This window comes from Plasmodium vinckei (assembly GCF_900681995.1).
Source record: "Plasmodium vinckei vinckei genome assembly, chromosome: PVVCY_13".
NCBI classification, from domain to species: Eukaryota; Apicomplexa; class Aconoidasida; order Haemosporida; family Plasmodiidae; genus Plasmodium; species Plasmodium vinckei.
Window position 1 is genome coordinate 1,867,196 of NC_051305.1, and position 27,738 is coordinate 1,894,933.

At 23.4% G+C, this 27,738-nt stretch overlaps 10 protein-coding genes across 10 annotated transcripts; 3 read left to right on the forward strand and 7 right to left on the reverse strand.

The window, feature by feature from the left end:
• Positions 1 to 686: 686 nt before the first annotated feature.
• PVVCY_1305110 (histone H3-like centromeric protein CSE4, putative) lies at positions 687 to 1,187 on the reverse strand (the record flags this gene model as incomplete). Its single annotated transcript, XM_008624186.1, has 1 exon — positions 687 to 1,187. The coding sequence occupies one exon, from the start codon at positions 1,185 to 1,187 to the stop codon at positions 687 to 689; it is 501 nt and encodes a 166-aa protein (XP_008622408.1).
• A 1,584-nt stretch (positions 1,188 to 2,771) lies between these two features.
• On the forward strand, positions 2,772 to 3,497 carry PVVCY_1305120 (conserved Plasmodium protein, unknown function; the record flags this gene model as incomplete). Its single annotated transcript, XM_008624187.1, has 1 exon — positions 2,772 to 3,497. One exon carries the CDS (start codon positions 2,772 to 2,774, stop codon positions 3,495 to 3,497), a length of 726 nt encoding a protein of 241 aa, XP_008622409.1.
• A 1,105-nt stretch (positions 3,498 to 4,602) lies between these two features.
• On the forward strand, positions 4,603 to 8,282 carry PVVCY_1305130 (conserved Plasmodium protein, unknown function; the record flags this gene model as incomplete). Its single annotated transcript, XM_008624189.2, has 2 exons — positions 4,603 to 6,670; positions 6,814 to 8,282. 2 exons carry the CDS (start codon positions 4,603 to 4,605, stop codon positions 8,280 to 8,282), a joined length of 3,537 nt encoding a protein of 1,178 aa, XP_008622411.2.
• Positions 8,283 to 8,905: 623 nt separating this feature from the next.
• On the reverse strand, positions 8,906 to 10,246 carry PVVCY_1305140 (conserved Plasmodium protein, unknown function; the record flags this gene model as incomplete). Its single annotated transcript, XM_008624190.1, has 1 exon — positions 8,906 to 10,246. The coding sequence occupies one exon, from the start codon at positions 10,244 to 10,246 to the stop codon at positions 8,906 to 8,908; it is 1,341 nt and encodes a 446-aa protein (XP_008622412.1).
• A 1,475-nt stretch (positions 10,247 to 11,721) lies between these two features.
• PVVCY_1305150 (conserved Plasmodium protein, unknown function) lies at positions 11,722 to 14,433 on the reverse strand (the record flags this gene model as incomplete). Its single annotated transcript, XM_008624191.1, has 1 exon — positions 11,722 to 14,433. One exon carries the CDS (start codon positions 14,431 to 14,433, stop codon positions 11,722 to 11,724), a length of 2,712 nt encoding a protein of 903 aa, XP_008622413.1.
• Positions 14,434 to 16,634: 2,201 nt separating this feature from the next.
• Positions 16,635 to 18,164, forward strand: PVVCY_1305160 (chaperone binding protein, putative; the record flags this gene model as incomplete). The annotated part of the gene is made up of 1 exon (XM_008624192.1): positions 16,635 to 18,164. The coding sequence occupies one exon, from the start codon at positions 16,635 to 16,637 to the stop codon at positions 18,162 to 18,164; it is 1,530 nt and encodes a 509-aa protein (XP_008622414.1).
• A 529-nt stretch (positions 18,165 to 18,693) lies between these two features.
• Positions 18,694 to 19,893, reverse strand: PVVCY_1305170 (MSP7-like protein; the record flags this gene model as incomplete). The annotated part of the gene is made up of 1 exon (XM_008624194.2): positions 18,694 to 19,893. The coding sequence occupies one exon, from the start codon at positions 19,891 to 19,893 to the stop codon at positions 18,694 to 18,696; it is 1,200 nt and encodes a 399-aa protein (XP_008622416.2).
• An 848-nt stretch (positions 19,894 to 20,741) lies between these two features.
• PVVCY_1305180 (MSP7-like protein) lies at positions 20,742 to 21,980 on the reverse strand (the record flags this gene model as incomplete). Its single annotated transcript, XM_008624195.1, has 1 exon — positions 20,742 to 21,980. The coding sequence occupies one exon, from the start codon at positions 21,978 to 21,980 to the stop codon at positions 20,742 to 20,744; it is 1,239 nt and encodes a 412-aa protein (XP_008622417.1).
• A 1,759-nt stretch (positions 21,981 to 23,739) lies between these two features.
• PVVCY_1305190 (MSP7-like protein) lies at positions 23,740 to 24,432 on the reverse strand (the record flags this gene model as incomplete). The annotated part of the gene is made up of 1 exon (XM_008624196.1): positions 23,740 to 24,432. The coding sequence occupies one exon, from the start codon at positions 24,430 to 24,432 to the stop codon at positions 23,740 to 23,742; it is 693 nt and encodes a 230-aa protein (XP_008622418.1).
• A 1,704-nt stretch (positions 24,433 to 26,136) lies between these two features.
• PVVCY_1305200 (conserved Plasmodium protein, unknown function) lies at positions 26,137 to 26,787 on the reverse strand (the record flags this gene model as incomplete). The annotated part of the gene is made up of 1 exon (XM_008624197.1): positions 26,137 to 26,787. The coding sequence occupies one exon, from the start codon at positions 26,785 to 26,787 to the stop codon at positions 26,137 to 26,139; it is 651 nt and encodes a 216-aa protein (XP_008622419.1).
• Between the last annotated feature and the right edge of the window lie 951 nt (positions 26,788 to 27,738).

Here is a 27,738-nt window from a genome sequence, read left to right on the forward strand (position 1 = left end):
TACATTTTTTAGCATTTTTTAGCATTTTTTAGTATTTTTTAGTATTTTTTAATATTTTTTATTTTATTTTTAAACAACAATTTTGTAGGAAGCAAATCCGATATTTTACAAATAATAAAACATATGCAAATAAATAATAGTAATAATAATATAGTATGTGTTTTTTTTTATTAAATAATATATACAGCGCCACTTAAAAAAAAAAAAAAAAAATTGAAAGGAAGCAAAAGGAAAATAAACATATCCTTAATATTGCAAAATTAGTTTATTTTTATTTTCAAATTTAAAAAAAACTAAATAAGTATACTATACAATATAATAGCGTATGGCAAGTTTGCTACATTATATGTAAGTTTTTTATTTTTTGACAACATATATATATGCATATATTTTACAAAGTGCTTTAAAAATAGCATAATTCAAGCAACATAGTACATGTTTAAAATGAACATAATATGAAAAAAAATGAAAAAAGGCAAATAGTTTGCCCTATTTTATATAATTAATTCAAATGGCATGAATAAAGGTCAACCTTAAAAAGAGAAAAGGATATACAAAAAAGCGATTATGCATGTGCATACATATTTACTACAATAAGGTGGTATAAATAATAAACCAAACAAATGTTGACATAAAAAATAGATAAATATTTATTATACTTAATTTAAAAGAATATATTTCCTAAATTAATCTCTCCCTCTTATTCGTCTAGCTAAATGTATGTCCTTAGGCATGAGAGTCACTCTGTTTGCATGTAGTGAACATAAATATGCATCTTCAAATAAGCTAACTAAATATGCTTCCGAAGCCGTTTGAAGAGCTAATAAAGCTTCAGGAGTATAACGAAATTGGCTATCTGGTAATTCATATAATTTTGTTATTTCTTTAACTACTCTTACAAATGGTATTTTAGGTATTAATAATTGAGTTGTTGCTTGATAAGCTCGAATTTCTTTTAATGCTAATACACCAGGTCTATATCTATGTGGTCTTCTAATACGACTTTTATTTAAACCTTTTTGTGTCATATTCCCTGAATTACTTTTATTATTTATATTTGTTCCTTTAGACCCAATTTGGTTATGTGTTGATTTATTTACCATTGGATTATTTGCGAGCATATTAAACATATGCGTATGTGTGTTTATAGGGGTATGGTTAGTTACACTCTTTTTTGTCCTCGCCATTTTATTTATATGATTTATAAGGTTTATATTTATCAATTAGTAAGGGGCATACATGTGCATGTATATTCGTGTTAATACACTAGCTTGCCTTATTGGCATATGTTTTTAGTAAACATAAAATATATTATTCATAAAAGAATATACTATATTCTAATTAGTTCCAAAACAAAAGTTGAAATATGTAAGTATAAAGAAAAACTTAATGAAATAATACGACAAAGGGGGGTTATACATTTAATGGGTGTTTATGTGTTACTAAAAATAATATATTATTTTCCCCATAAATGTATACAATACATTTTTTCATTTTTCACTTTTTCCTTTTTTATATCAAATAATCTTTAAAATTTTCAAAATTTCAAAAAAAAACAATTTTTATTTTTGCACATTTTTGGCAAACAATGAAAAACATTAAAAATTTAGTTAGCAAAATAAAAATATTATTGCCATACAATAAAATAGTAAAATATATGAAATAATATAAAACAATATAATATAATATGATAAAAAAAATATTGCACTTTAATGAATGTTAAGTAATTTGAAACAGATTGAAACAATTTAAAATTACAAAAACTTATAAGTTTTGTGTATTTTTTTTTCACCTTTATTTTTTACCATATTTTTTTTTTTTGGTCTCTAAAAAATAAATATTTACAAAATAGTGTATGGATAAATATACTACTGTATTGATTTTTCTATTTATAAAATATGATGTCATTTAATATATGATTTGAATAGTTATTGATTTAAATGTTTAAATAAATACAGACAGATATTGTGTATATGTATGCGCACATATGTGAATAATAATTATTTCCAAATTTACATAAAGTTTTATACTAACAAAAGTTAGCATAAAATAATAGGAATTAACAACATATATACATTAGTCTAAAATAGTATTAGTATTTCACATTTTTAATCTTCAAATAAATCAATGTTGTAACTATCATTTTATTTTCTATAAACAAATACCGTTTAATAATTTCCCGCCGTAAATATTCGTAATATTTTAATATAAGTTTTGAAAAAAAAAAAAAAAAAAAAAAAAAATAGCTATCTAGCTAAATAATATAATTTATTTGGAAACAACAAAATGAAGGAAATAAATTATGTGACAAACATAGGTATAATATATTATACTGTTTAAAAGGGGTGTATACAAATAGGAAATTGAAAAGTTATTTTTTTCTGCATTATCTATACATATTCCGTTGGTATTATCATATGATGTATAAACATATATATGGTTATTTTTATAAATATGCAACTTTTTTTTTCGTTTCCCATGAAATAATATTTTAAAACGGATTAAATATAGCCAATCGGTTAAATATTAAAAATATTTTTGAAAAAAAAAAATTATCACTAAAAGGTCTTTCTTTTTTTTATTTTCCACTTTTCTACGTTAATATTGAAAAGATTGGTATGAAAATTATAAAAAAGGTCAAATGATAAATATAAATTTAGTATTAACAACTACGTTGTGAAAAAAAATACTATAATACATAATTGGAAAGAATAAATAGAAAATAGCTTCATTACCATTATATATAATATAACAATAGTAGGTATATAAAAATGCCAATCTCTTTAAACTGTGTTACTGAGGATGAATTAAATAAATTGGACGAAGGAGGAGTTGATCCTGTTTTATATAAGGGCGATGAAATTAAATTTATATATAATAAACTAAACTTAGGTATAGGAAAATTATATATCTTAGAAAAAAGAATAATATGGGTTCCAAATAAAGATGATAATAATAAAAAAGAAAAAATTACAGATTTTAAAGATATAACAACAAATAACATATATTTAAATCATTATGAAAAAAATAAAAGTTTTTATATGCATATTCTAAATGAAGTAAGTAACATTACTATAGACTCATCAAGTATTGCCCTACATGCAATTACATCAGATAAAAAAATATGGGATGAATCATGTGTATACATACAGTTAAATACAGAAATGAATGGTACTGATATGGATGAAGATGAAATGGATGTTTATACAAAAGATAAAAACAGTTTAGAAAATGAAGCCAATGATGACTTAGAAATAAATAATTCAGATGATGACGAAATGCTTAATCGTGAACCAATTACACCAGAAATATATCTCGTAGGAAAAAATAATTTAGTCAATGATACGATATTTAAACAAATGAGTAACATGGAAAACACATTTAATGGAGATCAAAGTGACGATGGGGAATGGGAAGAAAACGACGAAGATGAAGAGGATGACGAGGATGAAGAGAATGAAGAAAATGAAGAGAATAAACCATGCGAAGATGGATAATTATCCGTGCCATATACATGGAAAGGCACACAATAGTGCCTTATAAATTTGCAAATAAAATTGTGATACATAATTTTACCCTTTTTTAATGTTACCATATTTTTGCATTATATGCACATGGTATATTTTTTTGTAACAACTTTCTGTTGTTATGCATATGTATGCAAAGAAAAAAAAATTCGTGTATTATTTTGCATATTCAAGTTGCTTGAACTATTTTGTTAATTTATTTTCCCAAAACTAAAATATTTTTTTATAAAATTGTAAATATAATTAATGATAAGCAAAGTGGGTGTAAGGATATCCATTTTTGTATAAATAGTTTTAATGAATAATAGTATTTTTTTTTGAGAAAAGACATAAACATTTATGTAAAATCAAATATCACTAACTCATTGTTATGAGTAGTCCTTAAAAGAAAAAAAATATGAATAGGAAAGGAAAAGTAAAGAAAAGTAAAGAAGAACGGTATTGGCAACATAAAAATAGGAGGTAGCTAATACCAGAGTATTATATAATACATATACATACACATGTTTACTTGTATGCCCATAAATTTATGTTTGTAAGCATACTGAATAAGCAACCTTTAAATTTTACAAAATTTTCATTTTCAATCTTATATTAATAATTTTGGAAAGGTGTTATATTTTATTGAATGGGTAGCTTAAATTATTTTTTTTTTTTTTTTTTTTTTTTTAATAGCTGTGTAAAAAATAATTTAAGGTGAAGCGTCAAATGGGCTACATATTAGCAAAAACGATTTAGGATGTAAAAATAAAAACAAAATAATAATAAAAAAATAAATTAATCATTTGAGAAAAACACGAAATGGATATACCCCAATTTTAATAAACTAGTATTTGAAAAATAAAAAATAATTTCTTAAAACTGAAATATTCTGAACAGTCATATAAAAATTATGTCAAATGCTAAAATGGTAATATAGCTAGAATAATTTTTTTTTTTTTGTATAAACAATATCACTAAATTAATAGGAGGTTTTACAAAAGCATCAAGTAATGCCAAAAGGAAGAAATAATGTAACTCCAGAATTGTGTAAACAGATGATGGTAGGTGTGCCCCTTTTGCTATTGTCGCAAGAATGAATATATTGAACAGAATAAAGTGGAATAATAATTATAAGAATGGTTTTATAAATAGAATAATAAAAAAACAACATTTTTCTAGCGGAGACATAAATTATGAAGTATTTGAAGGTGTAAACTGTTTTAATAAATTTGAAGAATTAGCAAATAAAAAAATTATATACAAAAAAGATTATAAAGATTATTTAAAATTATATAAATTATATAAGCCTAATAATACAAAATTAAGTATAGATAAAAATAATTATTTTAATTTTTCATTATGCTGGGCAATTCATGGAGGGAAAACCATATGTGTGTGTAATAACAATTCAGACGGAAATAAAAAAATAAAAATATTCACAAACACAATAAACTCTTTAAGACAAAAATTAGAACAGGAAAATAAAAGAGATTGTAAAAATGGACAAAATTTAGACGATAAACTAGGGAATATAGTGACCTATCAAAAAGGAGGTCTAAACAAAAAAAGCAACAAAAACCTATGTAGGGATGAAAAGGAAATAAAAAAATGGAAAGGAAAAGTCAACTATGCAAAATTAACAAAATTATGGGAACTATTTTTATATCATAAAGAAAAAAATAATATTAAAGAAGAGAAAACATATTTCGAAATTTTAAAAAAATTATTTTTAAAATATGAATTTTTTGAAAAAAATAAAAAAAATGATTTTCAATTTTTTGAAAATATATTAACTTCTCTATTATTAAAATCAAATATATTTATAAATGTCTTAAACAATTTATATTCTATATTTTTTAATTCATTTTTATGTTCATCCTCTTCTCGTATGTTACAGAATAGTACTACTATACAATCGATAAATAATATTACCAATACTAGCAAAATCACTTTAAATAAATTTCCTGCTAACATTAATAATAATAGTATGTGCAAAGCCAATGATATAAGTCTCTACAAATGTGCAACCAAAAAAAATATATATAATGAAAATGATGGAAATAAAAAATGGACATCAAAAGACTCGAGCTTAAATGGGATAGAACAAGGAATAAAAAATAGTGCACAGTTTGACGATCTACATATAAAAGATGAAAAAGAGAAAATTCGACGATATATATTAAATTATATATTTAATATGTATTATGAAAAATATATAGGATTAAAAAATTTATATAAAAGTTTTGATTTACAAGAGTCATATAAATTAAAATATTGTTCAAAGGAAAATAATTTATTTAAATTTATTTGTTTAGAAAATATTGATATTGAAAAAAAAAATATTATATTAATTAAATGTACAAATAAAAATGGACATTTATTTTTTCTAGGGATTGTTAAAAATGTAAGAAAAGTAAATGATTTTTGTGTATTATATATGGATATAAAAAAATATCAGGGTGATAATAAAGACATTGAGATTGTTGAAAATTATAAAGACGATAATAATAATTTAAAACTATATGAAGAACAAGAAATAACTGAAGAATATTTTGAATCATATTTTAGTCGGATTAAAGATAGACAAGAAAATTTAAATGATGAAAATTTAGAAAAAATAAAAAATTCATCAATACTTCAACAAAATAATGAAAAAGAGCTGATAACTTATGAAGGCATAACTTTATCAGTTCAACTAAACACAATAACTAATCGAATTAAATATTCTATTTTAAATATTTTTGAAAAAAAAAAAGAGAATGAATATTTAAATAATGAAGTTACTAAACTTTTATTAAATGACGAGATTCGTGTAGACATACATACATATTGTAATGATGAAGAGGGAATAATACAAAATCAAAAAAAAAAAAAAAAAAAAAATATTTTAAACAACTCAATGAGCTATACTTCCTTAATTCATCAAGCTGTAAACAGATATTTAGAAAGCCAAAAAAAATATATGCAATCTTACAACATTTTAAATGAAGAATTAATAAAACAAGATCAAATAATAAATAAATTATATAAACAATTAAAAAATAGTCCACAAGAATTTACAAAAATATGTGAATTTTATAAAAAATTTGATATATATCAAAAAAAAGTATTAAAAGATATTTTAGTTGATAATGACAAACCACCAATACATATAATTCATGGTAAAAACAAAAATAGACATACATCACATTTTTTTGAAATATTAAAATGTCTATTGTGTGTGTGTAAAACATAGATAGATAGATAGATAGATAGATATGTTTTCTTCATGAAATAATAATTTTTTTTTTATTTTTGTTTGTAGGCGCACCAGGAAGTGGGAAAAGTGATCTTATTTCATTTCTGATTTATATATTGAGTTTAGAAAAGAAGAACAATATATTTGTTGGGACATGTAAACATATATCTGTAGAAAATATAAAAAAAAAATTAATTAATTTGAATTTATGTTTAAATAAGAATGATAAAGAGAAAGCACTTAAACATCAGAAATCGGATATATATATAGACACAATATATCAAGCATTTAAAATAAAAGATAAAAAAATAAAACATTTAATTATTGATGAAGCTTCAAGTTTATCCGAATATAATAGTTTAATCTGTTTAAATTTAAATGCTAATTATATATATGCATTTGGTGATGATAAACAGCTAACATTTCACAGTATAATAAATGAAAAAAAAAGAAATGAAATAAATTATTTTAGTATATTTGAAAAGTTAAAACAATATAAAAATATAAAATGCCACTATTTATTTACACAATATAGATTAATATTTCCAATATACTTATTTATATCTTTTTATTTTTATAATAATAAATTAATAGCTTCGAAAAAAATAGTTGATAATTTTGTAAAATCAAATCAGTCTAATTTTTTAAAGCTATTTAAAAATAGCCAAATGGCACAAAACATGCAAAGCATGCAAAATATGCAGAATCTTCAAAATAATTTATGCTCGTATTTCTCTATACCAATCTTATTTATTGACACACACACTGATCAATTCAATCATGAAGTTTTTGAGCAAAAAATAAATCAGTCATATATAAATAGGTTTGAAGCTTTGATTATTTTAAGGCTTATACAAATCATATCTTTACCGAAGGCTAAACCAAATCTAGCTATCCTAACCCCATATATGAGCCAAAAAAATTACATACAAAAAATTTTACAAGAAGGGCTTTCAGAATATGAGCAAAATGGTGGCAATGAAAAAAGTGAGTCAAACTTATTAAATATGAATTCTATGCCATTTGTCGAAGTTGAACATATTACACAATCAATTCAAAGTGAAAAAAAAAACTTTTGTTTTATTAATTCTAATGAGTCAACATTATATTCCAATGATGTAAATATTTCAAACAAAGTCGGAACTAATATATATAATACTTTATTAGACTATTCAAAAAATGGTATTCCAAATAAATTGTCTAACCTATTTAATATTCCCAGAAAACAAAATGAAGAACAATATAATAACTTTTATAAAAATGTTCATACTATTGATAGTTATCAAGGATGTGAAAGTGATTTAATTATTATAAGTACCGTAAGATCAAATGAAAATTATTCTTTAGGTTTTTTAAATGATGAAAAAAGAATGAATGTTTTATTAACACGTATGAAAAAAGGAATTATTATTATTGGGAATTCTAAAACTTTAAAAAATAATTTTTTTTGGAATGAATTTATATCATTCCTTGATTTTTTTAATTCTCGAAAATCTGTTTTTTCTTTACCAGCTTTGAAAGATATAACATCATGAACCATTTTTTATTAACTTTCCAAATAAGACATATAAAGTCGTCGGAAAAAAATAAAAATAAAAAATGTGTACATAAACTTTAGCTTTCTATTATATATATATCCGCTTTATTTTTTTTTTGTCATATTATTTTACTCAACTTATTTTTGCAACTTTCACTATTTTCATAGTTGTTGTAAAGACTTTTCACGTGATTTACCGTGCTATTTATATAAACATTTTTTAAGGCCATTTTTATGAGGTTTTTTTTTAGCCTTGTTTTTATGACACGCATTACAAAGTTGTGTGTGCAAAATAGCTTTGAAAATGTAAAAAATTATCATACATATATTTATGAATATATTACAAAAACAAAGGGAAAAAAAAATGAAGTTTATACAAAAAAAATTAAGGCAAATGCAATGTGCAATTTTGCTCTATTTTCAAGCAGAGAAAATATAAAATTGCCCATAAATTTTTAAAATAAAAAGGGAAGGAATAATTGTGGGCATTTTTTTATCCACACAAAGATTGAGCTTATGGAAAAATAAAATATAAGTGTTATATATATTTTGTAGAAAATGTAGTAGATTGTGGAAATACATGGGATGAGCTTAAATTGTGTTTAGACAATAATGGTAAATTTATACTTTTTTAAAAAAATCCGTTATTTTTGTTGATTGTTTAATAAGCAATTTGCTATTTTTATTTTTTTTTATTTTATATATATTTATACGTTTTAATGCTGGAGAGATAGGAGTTTTAGTTATTATGTTATTATTTGGAGTGGTAGTATTACTAGAATCAGTAGGAATAGAGTATATTTCATGTATATCTTTTTTATCTTCGAAATTATTGATTTTATTATTTTCATTGTTAGCTGAAAAATCTTTTTTATTTGGAATGCTATCAAAAATTTTTTCAACCGATTTGCCTTTAAATAAGTTCATTTCAATTGTTTGTGTTTTTGAGGTACTTGGTGTAGTATTTAACTGTTCAGAGGAATAAGAATTGTTAATTTGTTTATCTATAAAATTAATAAAATCATTATTTTTATTTTGTATATTATTACTCAACATTTTTGGCTTTGAACTAAAGATATATCTTTTTTTTGGTGTATTATTTTCATTGTCTGAATCTAAAGTTTTAACTCGTCTAATAATTTTATTTTTAATTATAATTTTTTTTTTTGAATCACTTTCATCATTTGATAATTGGTTATCATTACTATCTGTTATACCTCCATCCAATTTATATTTATATAATTTTTCTTTCAATGTTTGAATTTGATTATTCTTTTCATTGATATCTTTTTTTAAATTTTTAACAAGACATGCATTATTTTTTTGTATATCTAAACAATTTTTTATATAATTTAAAATAACATTTTGTTGTTCTTCTAAAGTTAATACATTTAATCCAAATAGTAAATTAAATTTATTTAAATCTTCTTTATTTAGTTTGTCTAAATATTTTTCAATTGTTTTATATTTTTTTAATTCTTTATCATATTCTTCAACTTTTGTAGAAAGTAATATTTTATCCTTTAAATATTCATCTTTTAATTCTTTTAATTTTGATTTTTCAAATTCATCTTCTTTTATTTTTATATTATTTTTACTTATTGTATCAGTTAATATTTTATTTTTATTTGTTAAGGTTAATATTTCTAAGCTATATTTCTCTTTTTCATTTTGTTCCTTTATCAGTTCTGTTTCAAATTTTATTAAATCTTCATATAGCTCATCCTTACTTTTATTAATTGTGCTATCATCAACTTTTAATTTTTTATCTTCATTTATTTCGTAATGGATATATAGTAAATTTTTTTTATAGCACACACATTTACATAACGGGCAAGTTTTTTGAACAGATATCCATTTTTTTACACAGCTATAATGAAAAACATTACCGCAATTTTTTTCAACACACAAATTATTTTTTAAGCTTAATCTACATATACAGCATTCAGGGAAAATGTGCATTTTTATTTTTTATAAAAAAACTATTTTATATTTCAAAAAAGGTGATCGAAGAATATTAGCATAAAATCGGTTGTATATGCTTATTAAAAGGTGTTGCTGTATTGTTTGCTTTTTATTTTTATTCTTTTTTCTTTTCTCTTTTTAGCTTCCCCAGTATTTGCTCACGAAAATGTTTAAAGTACCTTTTCGTTGGGTATTTATTTATAACCTGACAACCATTTCTTTATTTCATTGTATTTTTAGTCTAACTATTTATACATATACACACAAACATTTATATATATATATGTTTGCTTGTCCTGACATATTTATTGGGTATATCTACAAAATTATCACTAGCTATATTATATAATTTTTTTTTTTTTTTAGCTAGCTGTTTTTTTTTTTTTTTTTTTTTTTTTTTTGGCTATATATAAATAAGACTGTTTGTATTTATTTAAATTTAATACATATTTTTTAAAGTTTTAATTGGGAGTTTCATCAAATTATTTAAAAAAAAAACAAAACTTTATTTAAGGATACTGTGTATGTATTTTCTGTATTTTTGTATTTTCCATTATTTTCACGAATATGTATAGAATGTGCTTATAATTTTTTTACCAATAAATTGTGTATTATTATTTTATTTGCCTTTTTATGATTTTTATTTTTCCAAAAATATTATGAATACCCATGTATGCATTTGCTAAAAGATATATTAGGGCGCAAACGAAAAAGGTATATTAAAAGTTTTTTTATTTTTTTTAATTTTTTAAGAATTTTTTCAAGTGTGTACCGAGCATATTATATCTTATCACATGCATATGCTTTTGCAAAAAAAGATGATGGAAACATATGAAAAAAAATCGTTTTAAAATATTAATTTATTAGTGTGATTTTATCAAGCTAATAAGTCATGATTTAGTAAAATAATATGATATGCAAGCATGTGTGCAAATACAACTAATATAGTTAATATGCTTGCATAAATGTGTGAATTTGTAAAATAATTTTCCACATTATCGTAATCATATTAATCTAATATTTTCAATAAAATGCTATTCCCATTTTTTAAAATTGCTTGCAAATAAGCTAGCTACGGTTAAGGTATAAACCCAAATTTAAAATTACGAAATGGTTATCAAATGTTAGGTTGGTGTCCTCATGCAAAGTAAAAGTCACAAAAATGTCACGAAAATGCAAAACGGAAAACATAATAGTGTACAAATGAGTTTAATTTCTATGGTTAGTCATAGCCAAAGGAGTTAACAAATTTGTGTGTGCATGAGAGACTTTGTAAATCAAGAAATAAAAAAAAAACATAAAAAGGGGGTCGAATAATCATACAAAAAATGTGTATATAAAAAGGATATGTATATATACAAAAAATGGGTATACTAAAAGCATATGTATATATACAAAAAATGGATAGGATATAAAATGGTTGTTTTATTAAGGCATTTCAAATAGTTAAACTTTTTAATGATATATTGTGACTATTGCATGACTTCAGTAGTTTGCTTAACCCATTGAATCAAATTGTGATTTAAATTATATGTATCAATATTTTCTAAAAATATATCATAACATGGAAATTTAGTAGGTTCATGTAATCCAAAGGAATCGTTACTAAAATTTTTTATATTTAAATGATTTAATGAGTAAGATGATAAAATTATAATATCTAAATCTACGAGTCTAAAAAAGGATCTTCTATAGGCATCCAAAGAAAAGCCAACAATTTGTTCTTGTGGATATGCTTGTTTAAATTTGTTAATTTCTAATATAATTACATATAAAGTTTTTGGTAATATTTCTTTTTTATATAATCTAGTAAATGCACACAAAATCATATATTCTATAGAACATAAATCTCGTAATACTTTTTTAATATAATGTCTTCTAATAAATTTAGATTGTACATTATTTAGTATATAATAACTTTCAACATTATTTTTTAATTTTATATTTTCTTTAAGTTTACGAGGACTCATATCTAAATCCATATCAAAATGAAATTGATTATCCTGATTGTTTATATTGTCATTGAGAATTTGTTTTTCATTTTCATTAAGAATTTCTCTTTCACTTTCATTAAACTTTTCATCATCGTTAAAATTTCGTTTGATTGGTGTGCAATCTAATTTACATGGTCTCTCCTTTAAATATTCGAGATTACTTTTTTTGTCTTTTGTAAAAAGTCCAAATTTTTCTGAATTTATATTTTCAAACTGTGTATTATCATTTGATTGCTCATGAAAGGAAAAGTTTTCATTATTATCTTGGCATTGGGTAAAATAATTATTTTCACTATTGTTATATTGTGAATTATTTGGTAGCATTTTTTTTAAAGGAGTGGGATCTAAGATAGTATTATTTTCAAACACATTTAGATCACCATTCAATATATGTTTATATTCACATATCGATAAAATTGCATCAACACAAGTATGATATATATGTCTAATATCAAGTCCATAACTAATATCATAAGACCATTGATTTAAAAGTTTATTGTTTGCTATTTCTTTTTGTATAGTTGAATTATATATTTGTAGAAATTTTTGAATTTTTATTAAATCAGAGTATGAAAAATATACTGAATAATATTTTTTAATAAGATGAAAATCATCTAAATTAACATATAAAACTTTATAAATTAATTTTGTAATTTCTTCTATATTTAAAATAGGTGATATATATATCATTTCAAATGTAAATCTAGATTTTATTCTTTTTTCTAATGTTTGAGTTATATCAAGAACATTAGTTAAACAAATTATATTAATACATATACTTTTTTTATGTAATAGATCAAAAAGTGTGTATAATAAATTTTGTTTATTTTGTAAGCAAAACTTTTCTACATTTTCAATAATTAATATTGTTTGTTTTTTTTGATCATTTATTTTAACTAATAATTGTTCTAATTTTATAATATAATCATTCAATAATAAATTTGTTGGCATTTTTTCATCTGTTTCAATATAATTATATAATTGAGAATATATAGATTTAATACATTGTAAATCATCTTTATATAAATATGCACTAATACGAATTATATATATAAATCTTTCTTCTTTTTCTTCTTTTATAATTTCCTCAACAATTTTTCTATATTTTCTATTAAACCCTGAATTGTTTTCATTTTCCTCATTTTCATCTTTGTCATTTTCATATTCATTACTATTCCATTCTTCTTCATCTGAATTGTGACTACTATGTGTGTCTGGACCTGTGCTGTTTTCATTTTGATCATTTTTAGTATGTTCTTTAAAAAGTTCTTCAAATTGTATTTTATTTCGTATGTTTGTATTTTTCCTTAAAGGGGATAGATCATTATTTTCAAATAAATTTTTAATATTATCATTAATTTGTTCAATATTTTCATTATTTTGAGAATAGTCTTGTTTTAATTTAGCATTTTTTAATGTCTGTTGCTTGTTAGGTAATGGTGATTCATTTCTTGTGTTTTTTTTTTTTTTAGGTGTAAAATTAAATAGAGGCTCATCAAAATTTATTTTAATTTTTTTAGGAGAAGATAAAGAAGAAGATGTTTCATAACTTGTTGAATAATCTTGTTGAAAATTTTTAGCTGTATATGGTGTTTTTTTATATACTTTTTTATCCCATGAATTTTCTTGATCTGTTAAAAATAAGACACTCTTTTTAATTTCATTTTTATCTTTTATATTTTTTTCAATTTGTAAAAATTTATTGAAATATTCAATTGCTAAATTTACACATGTTGTTTTTCCACAACCTAACATACCAGTAATTAAAAAAATTTTATTTTCTCGAATTTTATAAGATTTAATTAATTTGTTTAGTAACTCCTTAATGTTGTAGTTTAAATCATTTTTTGCTTCGTCAGGATTGGGATTAGTCTTATTTGTCGTTTCCTTTGCCGTTTCCTTTGCTCCTTTTTTATCATTCTTGGTTAGTAGATTGTTAAGCATAATATTTGAAATGGATTCCTCTTCATATTTTTCAAAGTAATTACTATATAATCCACCATGTAAAGCCAAATTGGCTTTTATTCGGACAATGTGTTTTATATAAGTTAAAATATATACATCATAATAATTGTCTTCTTTATTTTCTTCATTTGTTTGTATATTATTATAAATATTTGTATTTTTATATGCCTTTATTTTAACATTGGCTATATTTTCTAGATTTAAACTATCCAACATGCTGTTCATTTTTTTTATAAAAAAAAATTATTCCCTTTCTCAATAATTATATGCTTGTAAAAATATATTAATTTTTTTCAAAAAAAAAAAAAACTTGATTAAATATTCCCTACTTAATGGTAAATGTGAAGTAAACTTTGTAAGAATATTTTTCACGTTTTTTTTATTTTATTTTGTAAATATAATATCAAGAACAAGCAAGTTTTGCAACTCTTACATTGCATATTCCCTATATATGCATGTTAAAGAATAAATAAAATGCATATTTATATGTTGCTTTTTTTTTTTTATTTACCCATTTCTTTTAAATATTTTTGTGTGTAATTATAAATTCAGTAAAACCCACACATATTTGGATATATACTTTCCTTACAAAAAGAAAACACATACATATTATGAATATATTTTATATATTAATATATTGGGAAATATTTATAAAATGATACTAGCATAATCATAATAAAAAAAAATATAATTAACAATTTAAGGTATGTGAAAAATGTGAGAAAAACTTTTGGACGGATAAAATAGTTTATAATTAAAGAAAAGTATATATATATTTTTTACACTTTTACATTATTGTATATTTGTAAAATTGGATCAATGAAATATGAAATTTTTATTTTTTTTTATTTTTCACACCTTAAGCACAAACTTATCCTTTAATTATATATTTATTTTATAATTAAAAAGTGTATAAAATATTATGCGAGCACACATAAGTTTATAAAAAAATAAATATTCTTACATAATTTTCTAGACAAATATGTATTAAATAGGCAAAAATTATATTCTCTTTTTATACAAAAAATTATGTGATAAATAAAATGGGCTTTCACATTTTTTGTCCCTTTATAATAAAGCAAAGTAATGACAAAGTTGAAAAAGAGAGAAATCCAAAATTTGAAAAAGAAATAGGGAATGGAACAAATAAATAATCTCACACATATACATGGAATAGCCAACTGTAAGCGACTTTTCGAAAAAGAGCATTCAAACTTATATTTTTTTATAAAATGACAATAAAATATTTTCCAAACTCTTTAGCCGTATTTCTAATACTTTTATATTTCACCATTATGATAATGTAAAAAATTATAAATTTTTATGTTAAAAAAAAAAGCATTTTAAATAAAGCCAAATGGAAAACTCTCTTATATAAAAGGTTTAGAATATATTTTTTTTTTCACTACAATGGCAAAATTAATAATATAAAAACTGCTACTATATTTAATATCCTATTGTGTAAAATAAATAAAAAAAAATGGACAAATTATTCAACATATTTTAAAATAACCTAAATTAAAAGTACATAAAAATATGTCATTAAATGTATGGTTTGTTATGTGGAATATTTTCCCTTTTTTACATTTTATGATTTTTTCAAAATAAATTTTTTTTTTTTTTTTCTCCTTTCCAATAATAAAAAGGTATTTTTTGCCATTCACAACTTATTAATATAATATATGTGGTAATAAAATATAATCATATTATATAGTATTATTTGTTTGTAAAAAAAATGGTACATATATTTTACTATCAATATTTATATATGCATATTCCTGGTCGTGTATACCTGCATAGGTATAGTATGTAAAATATATATTATAGGCATATTTACGTATTGCGCATATATAGTATTTAATTAAAAATATAAAGAAGATGCCTGGGAGGAATATGTAACGAGTTCTATAAAAAATTTTGTTATATCAAAATAATTAAAGAGGTATAATAATTAAAAAATATATTTCCGTATAGATCATAAAATAAAATTAAATACATATAATTAAAAGCTCTTGTGAATAACGGAATATAAATATGTATAATTTTTTATGATATACAATATTATTATTATTATTATTTATAAGGTTATGCATAAAATTATATGTATATTAGTACATACTCTATGAGAAATTCAAAATTAATTTGTGATTAAAATTAAGAAAATAAAAAAAAAAACAAAAAAGGGGTAAACTTTATGCCATTTGAAGGTTAATAGTGGTACATATATGTAATACCTTTTTCACATTATCTATAGAGGGTTATGTGCTAGTTTTGAAGTGTATGAATATGCATACATTTGATAGCAGGACCTAGCTACTGTCATATTATACCTTTTAAACGCATATACAATATTTATTTGGTCATTTATTTGGGTATTTATTTGGTTATTATTTACATATTTATCTGCCTACTTATTTACTAACAAAATGGGGTGTAATGACGATAGTAAGAAAAAAGCAGAGGAACAAGATAAAGAGCTAGATGAAGAAATAAAGAAAATGAGCTTCGATGAGAAGATAAAGAGTGCGCTTGATTTAAAGTTAGATGGTAATAATGATTTTAAAAATAAACATTATGAAAATGCTATTAGTAAATATAAAAAAGGTTTAAAATATATAAAAGATATGGAAAATAAGAATGATAAAATAAAAGAACTTGAGATAGCTTTATTTCTTAACCTAAGTATATGTTACTCTAATATAGAAAAATATAATGATGCACATGAATATGTAACAAAAGTTTTAAATATCGATAAAACAAATAAAAAAGGTATGTTTAGATTATGTCAAATAGAATTTAATAGATGTAGCTTTGATGTTGCTAAAGAAAAAATCCAAGAGTTTTTGAAAATTTATCCAGAAAATATTGATGCAAAGAAGTTATTAAAAAATGTTATGATTAAACAAAATGAACATAATAAAAAACAAAAAGAAGCTTTTTCAAAAATTTTTGAAAAAGCATCAGGATTATATGAAGATAGGGAAAAAGAAATAATACGAAAAAAACGAGAAAAATATGAGCAAGATATGAAATCAAAAAGAGAAAGAAATGAAGATATCATAAGTTTTGAGGAATGGGAAATTCAAGAAAATGAAAAAAGAAAAAAAGAAGATGAAGAACAGAAAAAAAAACAAAGAGAAAAAGAAATGGAAAGAGAAAAAGAAAGAGAAAAAAATAATAAAAAAAAACAACGTAATAAAAAAAATGAATCTATATCTTCAAATACAACACATAATTCATCAGATCTAGAAATCGATGAAGAAGATCAAAAAATAATTAATGAAACAAAAAAAATGGGTTATTGTTATTTTAAAAAAGATATTAAAGAAGATGATAAAAAATTATTTGAAAAAAATATACCAAGAAAAATAGAAGAAGCACATGATCTTGATTTAAATTCACAAAAAAATTCAAACAAAGCTATATCCTCTTGGAATTCAGGAGGTACAACTTATGAAGAAAAAGATATGACAAAATGGGTAAAAAATAAATTAGATTATTATTTAAAAAATATTAGTTTTAAAAATACAGAACAATCCGATTATTTAAATTTAAATAATCAAAATGAATTTAATTTAACAAATTTAAATTATCCAGAAATATTACCTATACAATATTTAAATAAAATAAAAATAAGTGAAGTTAAAGATTTAACAGCAGATGCTCAAATTGTTGTTATACGAGGAACAAAAAGACATATATTTGAATTCTCTTCGAATTTACATATATCACTTTATATAAATTTACCTGAATTTCATGTTCATAAAATTATTGTACAAATTAAAGAATTATCTAGCGAATTAGAAGCTGGAAAAACATGGAAAAATTATATTTTTATAAAAAAAAATGATAAATTAAAAATACCTGATAAATTATTTGATAATATATATAGCTTTGTGGTTACTAATATAGAAAGCCAAGTTAAAAAATTTACAGAGGAATACAGCACAATGTAAAAAAAAAACAAACACTAATATTGTGTAGTTTACAAATTTATATTGTGTATATTTATGAATTTTGTCTGATATATATATGCATGAACACGTGTGTGTACATATAGGAGTTTATCCTCCCAGTTTTATATACGATATGTGCTACATATACACCCTTCAACCAACCCAATGTTATCATTTTTGTTTAAACAATCAATATACATGTATACACCGATACACATGCATTTATACATTAAATAGATGAACTGATTTTTTTATTTATACACCTTTGTATCTTATTTACAATAATACATTTGATAAAATTCACACAAATGCATGCATATATTCTTTACCCCCTTTTTTCTTATAAAAACTGTTATTAAACATTTTCCTATTTTACCCAAACATATTAAAAAAACAAATTAATTAATCTACAACTTTTAAACGGTATCTTAATACGTGTCTTTTAAAAATAGTTGATAAGTTTTAATAAAAAATGTTTTATAAAATATAAAGACTATATATGTTCACAAAATGAATGAAAAGTAAACGGTTAGGCAGTATTGGTTGATGCTTGAAAAGATGAAGTTTGAAAAAGTTTGCTCATAGTTTCATATAATTTACCATATTTTTCTTTATATTCTACTTGGTCAATTACTAAATGATTATTTTTTTTTGAAAAGGCATAAATACCAGATATTATATTATCGAATTCTTCTGCAAATTCTTCATCAGTTAAAGCTTTTTTAAATACAGCTAATAATTCATTTGCTTTATTTTCAGTATTAGTTACAAACATTTTTACTAATAAATCTTTTATTATTTCAGCTTCTTTTGGTGTTATTGCAAAATGATCATATTTTTTTTTTAATTCATTATATTTAGTATGGTGCTCAGAATCGATTAATTTTTTTTTATTCGCGTCACTAAGAAGTTCATCGTAAAGGCTATCAAGATATATTATTCCGGACCCTTTTGGCTCTGCATCGGGAGCGGGGTCCTTGGCTCCTTGGGATTCCTGAGAATCCTGAGATTTCTGTTTTGTATCAGTTCCCTGGGATTCCTTAGAACCATCTTGGCTTCCAGCTTCCTTAGAATCACCTTGGCTTCCAGGTCCCTTAGAATCACCTTGACTTCCAGGTTCCTGAGAAACGCCTTGGCTTCCAGTTCCCTTAGAACTATCTTGAGCTCCAGTACCTCCTGGCGCATTTGGGCTACTTGCTCCGTTTGGCCCAGTTGAACTACCTGGTCCGGCTGGTCCGGTTGGTCCACTTGCGCCTGCACCTGCGCCATCCACACCTGAACCGCTTCCACTTGTGCCTGCGTCTGCGCCAGAACCTGAACCGCTTGCACCGCCTGTGCTTCCGCCTGCACCTGGGCCACCTGCGCCACCCACACCTGAACCGCCTGCGTCTGCATTATCTCCAGCTGCCTTAGAACCTGACCCGCCTGCACTAACTCCATCTGCACCGCCTGTGCCTGCACTTCCACCCTCTTGTGTCTCTGCATTACCTTCGACTGTGTCATTGTCATAATCTTCGGCCAGCTTTTTCAACTCCTCGATCTTCATCTTTAATTCCTCGATTTCGTCGCTAACCTCATCTTCGGAGATGTGATTAGAAGCGATATCTTGTTCTAAATTGTTTAACTTTTCAGTTAATTCATTTATCTCATCTTCTATTGTATCAGTTTTATTGCCTAATACGCAATTCAACAAAACTAAGGTACCTAATAATGCATATTTTCCCTTCATTTTTTTAACAAAATATATAAAATTCACTAATTAAAATACTAGAATAATTATCACTATTTGAATAAGCTAAAACTATTTAAAATATAAACCTTATAAGGAACCAGAACTAAAATATTATTATATTAAAAATGACAATAAAAACATATGATGACTTATATACTTTTTTCCAGTTTTTATTTTTTAATTTATTATTTATTTAAATTTTTTATTTTTTTAGACGTGCGAAAAAGCATGTTTACCAAACCATTGCATAGTTGTATGCCCATTATTTATTACACATGTGTGTGTATATGCACGTGTGTATAAAAGGAAAATTAATGATCCGACTTGCTAAAAACATAAAATTATGGGTTCGATTAAACATTTTTGGTTTTTATGATCAGTATATGCACAAATTTTTTTAAATTTATAAAGAAAAAGCCATTTTTTTTTTTAAATATTCATCTAAGATCATACTAAATTGAGTTGATAATAATAAGGAGAAAAGTCCAAGCTTCGAATAATGTTTCATCGGAAGCTCAATAATTTTATTTATTATTTTTTATACTTATAACTTAAAATCAAGTTTTAAAAATAGTTTTCACAATTTTATAAAAAAAAATATATATAACACTATTAAAGCAAATATTGGCATATTAAGGTTGCCGGTAGCGCATAAGTGATACAATAAAACATTTTCTAAATACATATTTTTATTATTCGTTCTTATAAATATTTGTGCATACACACACACTTACATTATGCATTAGTTCGATAAGCAAATATAAAAAAATCTATTAAAAATTATATATATATATAAACAGTATGAGATTACAAACTTTTTTTTATGCATTTCTTGTATACATAATTTATTTAAGATCAACTGTGGTTAAGATATTTAATACGTTTGTTATGAATTGTTTATTTTCGTCTTCTAATCTGGTTTTACTTAAGTAGTTATATTTTTTAGCAAAACTGTAGATAACATAAATAAAATTTTTAAAGTGTTTTTTATATTCTTCATCAGTTATTGCTTTTACAAGTATGTCATATAATTTGATGGGATGTTCAGTGGTTCCACTAAAGTAGGTTGAAATGAGTTTTTTTGCAATATCGTATTCGTCAGTGCTCATAGAAAGATCGCATTCAGTTTTGAGATCATTATATTTGCTGTGATATTCACTGTTGTTTATTGTAGTATTTCCGTTTTGTTCTTTAAGCATGTCATCAAAAATGGTGCCTAAAAAGGCGGTTTTTCCTGGGGTGGAGTCTTCAGCAGGTAGTGATGCTTTGTCACCTTCTTTGGCACCTTCTTGGGCTCCGCTATCTACTTTGGTTTGAGGATTTTGGGGGTCTACGCTATTTCCTTGGCTTCCAGGATTTTGGGAGGTTTCACTATTTACTTGGCCTTCAGCCTTTTGGGAGGTTCCGTTATTTCCTTGGCCTTCACCATTTGGGGGGTTTTCGCTACTTACTTGATCTCCTTGAGCTCCTTTAGCTCCTGGAGTTCCTTCAGGTCCTTGGGGTCCTTCAGATCCTTTAGCATCTTGGGTTCCTGAAGCTCCTGAAGCTCCTGAAGTTCCGTCAACTCCTTGGGTTCCTTGGGTTTTTTGAGTTCCTTGATCTCCTTTATTTTCTTCACCTTCTTGTTTTGGTGCAGGGTCAGCGTTACCTTCTACGACAGCTGCACCGGATGCATCGCCGTCCTTTGGAACTGGAATAACATTTTTTGCTCCTTGTCCCCAAAAGTCATCATCATAATTGTCTAAATCATCTTCGCTCATACCAAAAACAATTTTGTCTGCATTTGAGTTTTCATCAGATTCTTCTTCAGATTCTTCTTCGAGTATATTTCCAATTTCACCTGAAGTCACACCTTTTTCATATTTGTTCATTTGATCGATTTGTTTTTTTAATAGTTGGAATTTTTTTTTGATATCACTAATATAGTTAGGGTTGTTATATAAATCATGGTTTTTATTTTTAAGTATGTTTATAATATCAGATACATTTTCATCGTCATCATTGTTCGAAAAATCATCAGCTGATACTGCTTTAAAAAATAAAGCTAAAATAGCTAAAAAATATAACTTTTTATATGCTGCCATTTTGTCTAAATATGTGTGTGTGTGTGTATATATATTAAAGATTAAAATATGTTATATCAATAAAAATATAAAATATATTGGTTGTATAAAATATAAATAATAATACAAATAATCTATACAAAAAAAAATTAAATGAAAAATTTAAATGCATAATAATAAACAAAAATAAAATTTACATGACTATTTAAAATGATATTATTTTTAAAAATTATAGATTTATATAAAATTGGGTCGACATACTTTTTTTTTTTTAATTATATATATGCATATAATATATACCTGTCTAATAAAACATATTTTCTCCATGCAATTATTTTTTCCTTTTATAAAAAATATACTTTAATTTTTTCACATAAAGAAATAATATTTACAAAGTTAAACATTATAAATGGTATATATTAATAATATATATTTTTTTGTATTTTATATTTATTTATTAAGAGAAAAAAAAATAGACAAATTGCTGATGAAATCTAGGAGGGGTTGCAAAGGTATTATAAAAATAATTGCGTGCATATGCATATGCATATAATAATGTGTGCATATTTTTTAGACATATGGGTAATAGTGCAAAATAAATTTATTATAGCATATTTTTATTTGGTATCATTTTAAAATATGTTACACAATGTAACAGATCGATAATGTTTTACAAATCCGCATGCTGGTTCAGTTATTTATTACAATTTTTTGCTAATTTTATTTCAAACTAGTTTCCTTTTTAAACTATATTTTTTAAAACATACAAAAAATTGTTGTAAAATAAGTGGAAGTTTTACAATTTTTCTATTATGATATTTTCGGCGAATTGGCTAATACCCCCTTTTTGAATGTTTTATCTTTACTTATAATTTTAGCTGCATTTTTATGCAGTATGCTCAATCTTTTTTCCCTAATACAATTTTTTATTCTAAATTAGAACATATATAATAATGGTTTTAATTTTTTTCATTCATTGGGTTGATCATTTTAGTAGTTTCATTTTTTCGCTGTACCTTATTATCGTTATATACATGCACAGGTCATAATTTTTGTTACTAAAAAAGTAATAAACTTTTTAAGCATTTTATTGGTTCACTAATTTAGATCGAAACAACAGAGGTATAAATAGAAAGCAAAAGGAAAATTTGTCCTTTTTTCTACTTTAAAAGGATGGAATGATGACATTATTTAGTTTAAATACATTTATATTCGCAACGTGTTATAGCCACTTATTAGTTTATATAAAACGGATGTCCATAACAAGTTTTTTTCTTTGAGTATAATATGCTTGGTGAATAGGGCATCATATCAGGAAGCTCCATTTTGAGCATTCACAATAGTTTTCTTAAAATAAGTTGTAAAATTGTTAAATAATTAATTAACGAGTTTTTAAAAGTACAGCCATGAGCTTCTATAATATTTGTATGCATATTGTTTCAAGGAATACCAGAAAAAACAAATTACATTTTAAATCAATTATAAATATTTATACGCTTTTTCTAGGAAAACGAAATAACTATATTTAAGAGAAACATAACATACAAAAAGTTAAAAAAAAAAATATGCTATAATAATGGGGTTACAAAATTTAAGAAGCATAATCAGGTATTGATAAGATATAAAAAAGGGAATCGTATAAAATAAAAAAAAAAAAAAAAAAGTAAATTAAAAAAATGTTAATTTGAAATTGATTACAATATTTATGTTTTACAATGGTGTAATAATATTATATAATTAATAATAGATAATTTTCTCTTTCCCCTTTTTACATATTAAATTACATGGAATTGAGTAAGGATAAGACATTTTCAAATAATGCCATGTATTGTTTATCAGTCTCAGTAGTTAATTTTCCTTCGTGTTTTTTTTTAACAAAATTATACATATTATTCATAAAGCTTTTAAATTCATCTTTAAATGCTTTATCAGAAAGTGTTTTTGTAAGTACATCATATAAATAGTCTGAGCTTAAATTAATTTCTTTATTAGTTTTCATAAATCCTTCAACAAGTTTTGAAAATATTTCAAATTCTGTTTGATCAATAGCTATAAGATTATCATATTTATTTTTGAAATCTTCATACTTAACTTTATAATCACCATTATCACTTGTATTAATATTTGCAATAACAGAACCAAAAATATCATCTGCATAATTTGGGTTTAATATATTTGTTGGGTTATCTCCAGTACCAGATGTAGCATCCTTTTCTCCATTTTTATCATTGCAAGATAAGCATGGTTTTTCTGAACTTGATGAGTTGGAATTTTTATTATCATTACAATTGCATCCACTATTTTCATCACCAGATTCTTTATTTATGTTATCTGATACTGGATTATTATTAGCATCGATTTTATTTATGTCATTTGGTACATCAATGCTGTTGTTATTTGTAGTTGAATCACAAACTACAGCGGAATATAAAGCTAATACTACTAAAGGGGAAAGATATTTATTAATTTTCATTTTAACAAAATTAAGAAAAAAGTAAAATAATTTATATTGCTATTTTAACTTTTATTAATTAAATTTATAGTATCTTTTTTAGGAAGAAACTAAAATTATAAAAATACATAATAAAATAATAAGTATAAAATATGATTGAAAAATTGTTAATGCTAATAAATTTTATTTGCTTTTTTCTAATTTTTATTATTTCCTCATATAAGCCACGCTACAATTCTAAAAAATTCATAATAAAAATATTTTAAATACAAAAAATAATATTATTTTATTTTATTATTTTTAAAATTAAAAATGTATATACTAATTTATAAATATGCAAAATAGTAATAATATTTTTTAGTATATTTTGTGTCATATATGATAATATTGATGCTCTCTTTTTTGCAAACACCTTTTTCTTTTAATATATTAATGGATTCTCGTGCAAAACATAACTTAAAATATGGGTATAAAATTCATTTTTTTAGATTATTGCACTATTTTTATAAAATAAAAGGATTGTATTTTTATTATTTTTATGGTGGGTTTTATAATATATATCTAAATTGAGCAACGATATAAAACACATTTATAACCTCTCTCTATTGCACACTATTAATTTTTTTAGTATATTATTATTTACTTATCCTATAATTATAAAATATAACTTAATATTCGTATCATCAATTAATGAGGCAAAATCATATGAAAAATAATAAAACAATATCTTCACAAAAATTATAAATATCAAATACCTCATGGCATATTATGCATATTTATGAGAAGGCTAATCTGCAAAAATAATATTAAAAAAAAAGTTTTAAATTATTTTACACATTTTATTATAGCTTATGCTTACTTTTGGGGGTATATTTTTTGTCACTTTCTTTCCTTCCCCCATCTTCAAATTTGCTTAAAAATATAATATACATATAGTTGTAATTTTTATTAACACATCAAATAAAGAAGGTTTGAAAATTATTTAAATTTGCAATAATATTATGCTGTACATATTAATTTATTTATTATTGTATCTCTTAAAATGAATATAACTTTTTCATCCATAGCCAATTATAGTGATGATAATTCTTTGTGTAACTATAATGTAATACCATTTGTTCATCTTTTTCTCTCTATACTTTTTAAATAATAAATTAAACAAAAAAAATCCATAATATAATCCTAATATTTTACACATTATAATAATTGGCTTAATTATAAAACTATGGTAAAATATTGAATATGTGTGCATGCAAAGGGTAAATAAAATCGATAAGAATTCGAAAAAATATAAAAAAAGGATAGAAACACCTTTTTTTAAACCACTATAAATATTTATTTATTTTATGTATAAATGAATATACAAAAAAGGGGTCATCGTTTTTGTCTAACTTTCTTTACAATTTTTAAAGTTCTTACGAATATTAATTTATATGCATAAATACATATATGTTTAATCTTTTGTAATTACCAAACGACATATCATTTCAAATGGTTACGAACTTAAAAAAAAAAAAAAAAAATAAGACTATACAAAAATATATTCACAATATGATATACAATTTCTAACTTAATTTGGATATGTATATGGACAGGCAAAATTATCAAACACATTCAAACACGTTCAAAAATAGAACAAAAGAACAAGCAAAATAATTAAAAAAAATTGGAAAAATCACAAAATCGTGCTAGCTAGACGTACATAGCATGCGCTAATATATGCATCTATTCTGTATCTTCATCTAAATCGCCATCAATCATATTATTGATAAATCTCAATGATGCTTCAGCTAAGGATTCAAAATTTTTTAAAGATTGAGCCTCTTCTAAAAGATTGTGACGTTTAATTACGTTATAATTTTCAGTTATAAAGGTTTTTATAGCTTTTAATGCTTCTTTATTACTTTGAAGTTTTTTTAATTCTTCAATCAATTGTTTATCTTCTACTTTTCCTTCTTTATGTTTAAAATATAAATTTAACAATGCATCCATACCTTCTGCGGCCATCATGTCATTCAGACTTTCTTGTAAATTTTCTGCATCAATATTATCGAAATTTCTATATTTTTCTATATTTGAATGTATATTATTATAATCATTAACATGTCTATTTTCATCCCTAACTTCTCCAGCTTCAGCATTTTCAAGTTCTTCATTATTTTCTCTTACAATGCTAAACATTTCAGCATGGTCTTCGAATATATCAAAGGCTTCCTCTTCAACAGGTTGGTCTACAATTGTAGCTCCGAAACTGGTTTCTTGGTCATTTTCAAAATTTCCACTATCTGATAGCTCATTTAAAGGTACATCGCTTGATTTGACGCAGTTAAAAATAAAAAATATGGAAAGCAAAAAATATATGCTGCCTCTTTTCATTGTTTATACACGCGTAAAAAATGGAAAGCTATAAAAAAATAAAGATTCAAAAAATTTAAGGTACAAATTTAAGGTACAAATTTAAGATGCAAAATAATGACCCAAATTAAGGATATAAAAAAAATATTTTCAAATAGACTTATTTTAATTATTTTTATATTTTTTTACAAAATTAATATGAACAACCAAAAATGTTTAATGATCAATATGAAAAAAAAACAAACTTTTATACATGCACATATTTGTAGATATGTTGCTGTATTTCCTCATTAAAATATTTTTTATTTTGTGGGCTTGTTTCTTTTGAGCCACTTAATTTCTCTTAAATATTTTTTAACTCCTACTGTTATTATATATATATGTGGACATGTTAAATAATTTTTTAAAATTATTTTTTAATAAGGATTATGATAAGTATATGCATGTATGTAACTTCTATAGAAAAATATCTTTTACAATAAATTATAATTGTGTTATAATTATTTTAAAAATAGTTTTTATAAGACTTAATGGAATAATCATAAATTTTGCCCCCATATTATATACATACTTGTTTTTACTTATTTGTTATTAAGCAAATTTTGAAAAAAAACGTATTTTATTATTTTCCAACATCAGCATAATATATTTAAGACAAAATCTGTATGAACAATTTTTCAAGATGCATGAACTAGCCAAGTAGTGAAATGGTTTGTGCATACAAATAGACATACTGTTTCGTAAAATATTTTCATCTTTAGTTGTTCCAACCCATTAATAGTGAATAAATTATTTGTGTTTTTTCTATTCATTTTGCATTAAAAATTTTATAAACCTCGCAAAGTTTTCCATCGCTTTACTTAGCATTCATTAATTTCGATATAAAAAATGGCATTACAAAAATGGTTATTATTTTATTTCATTTTTTAATTTGGTTTTAAAGGTAGAATGTTATAATTATGACCCTCAGTA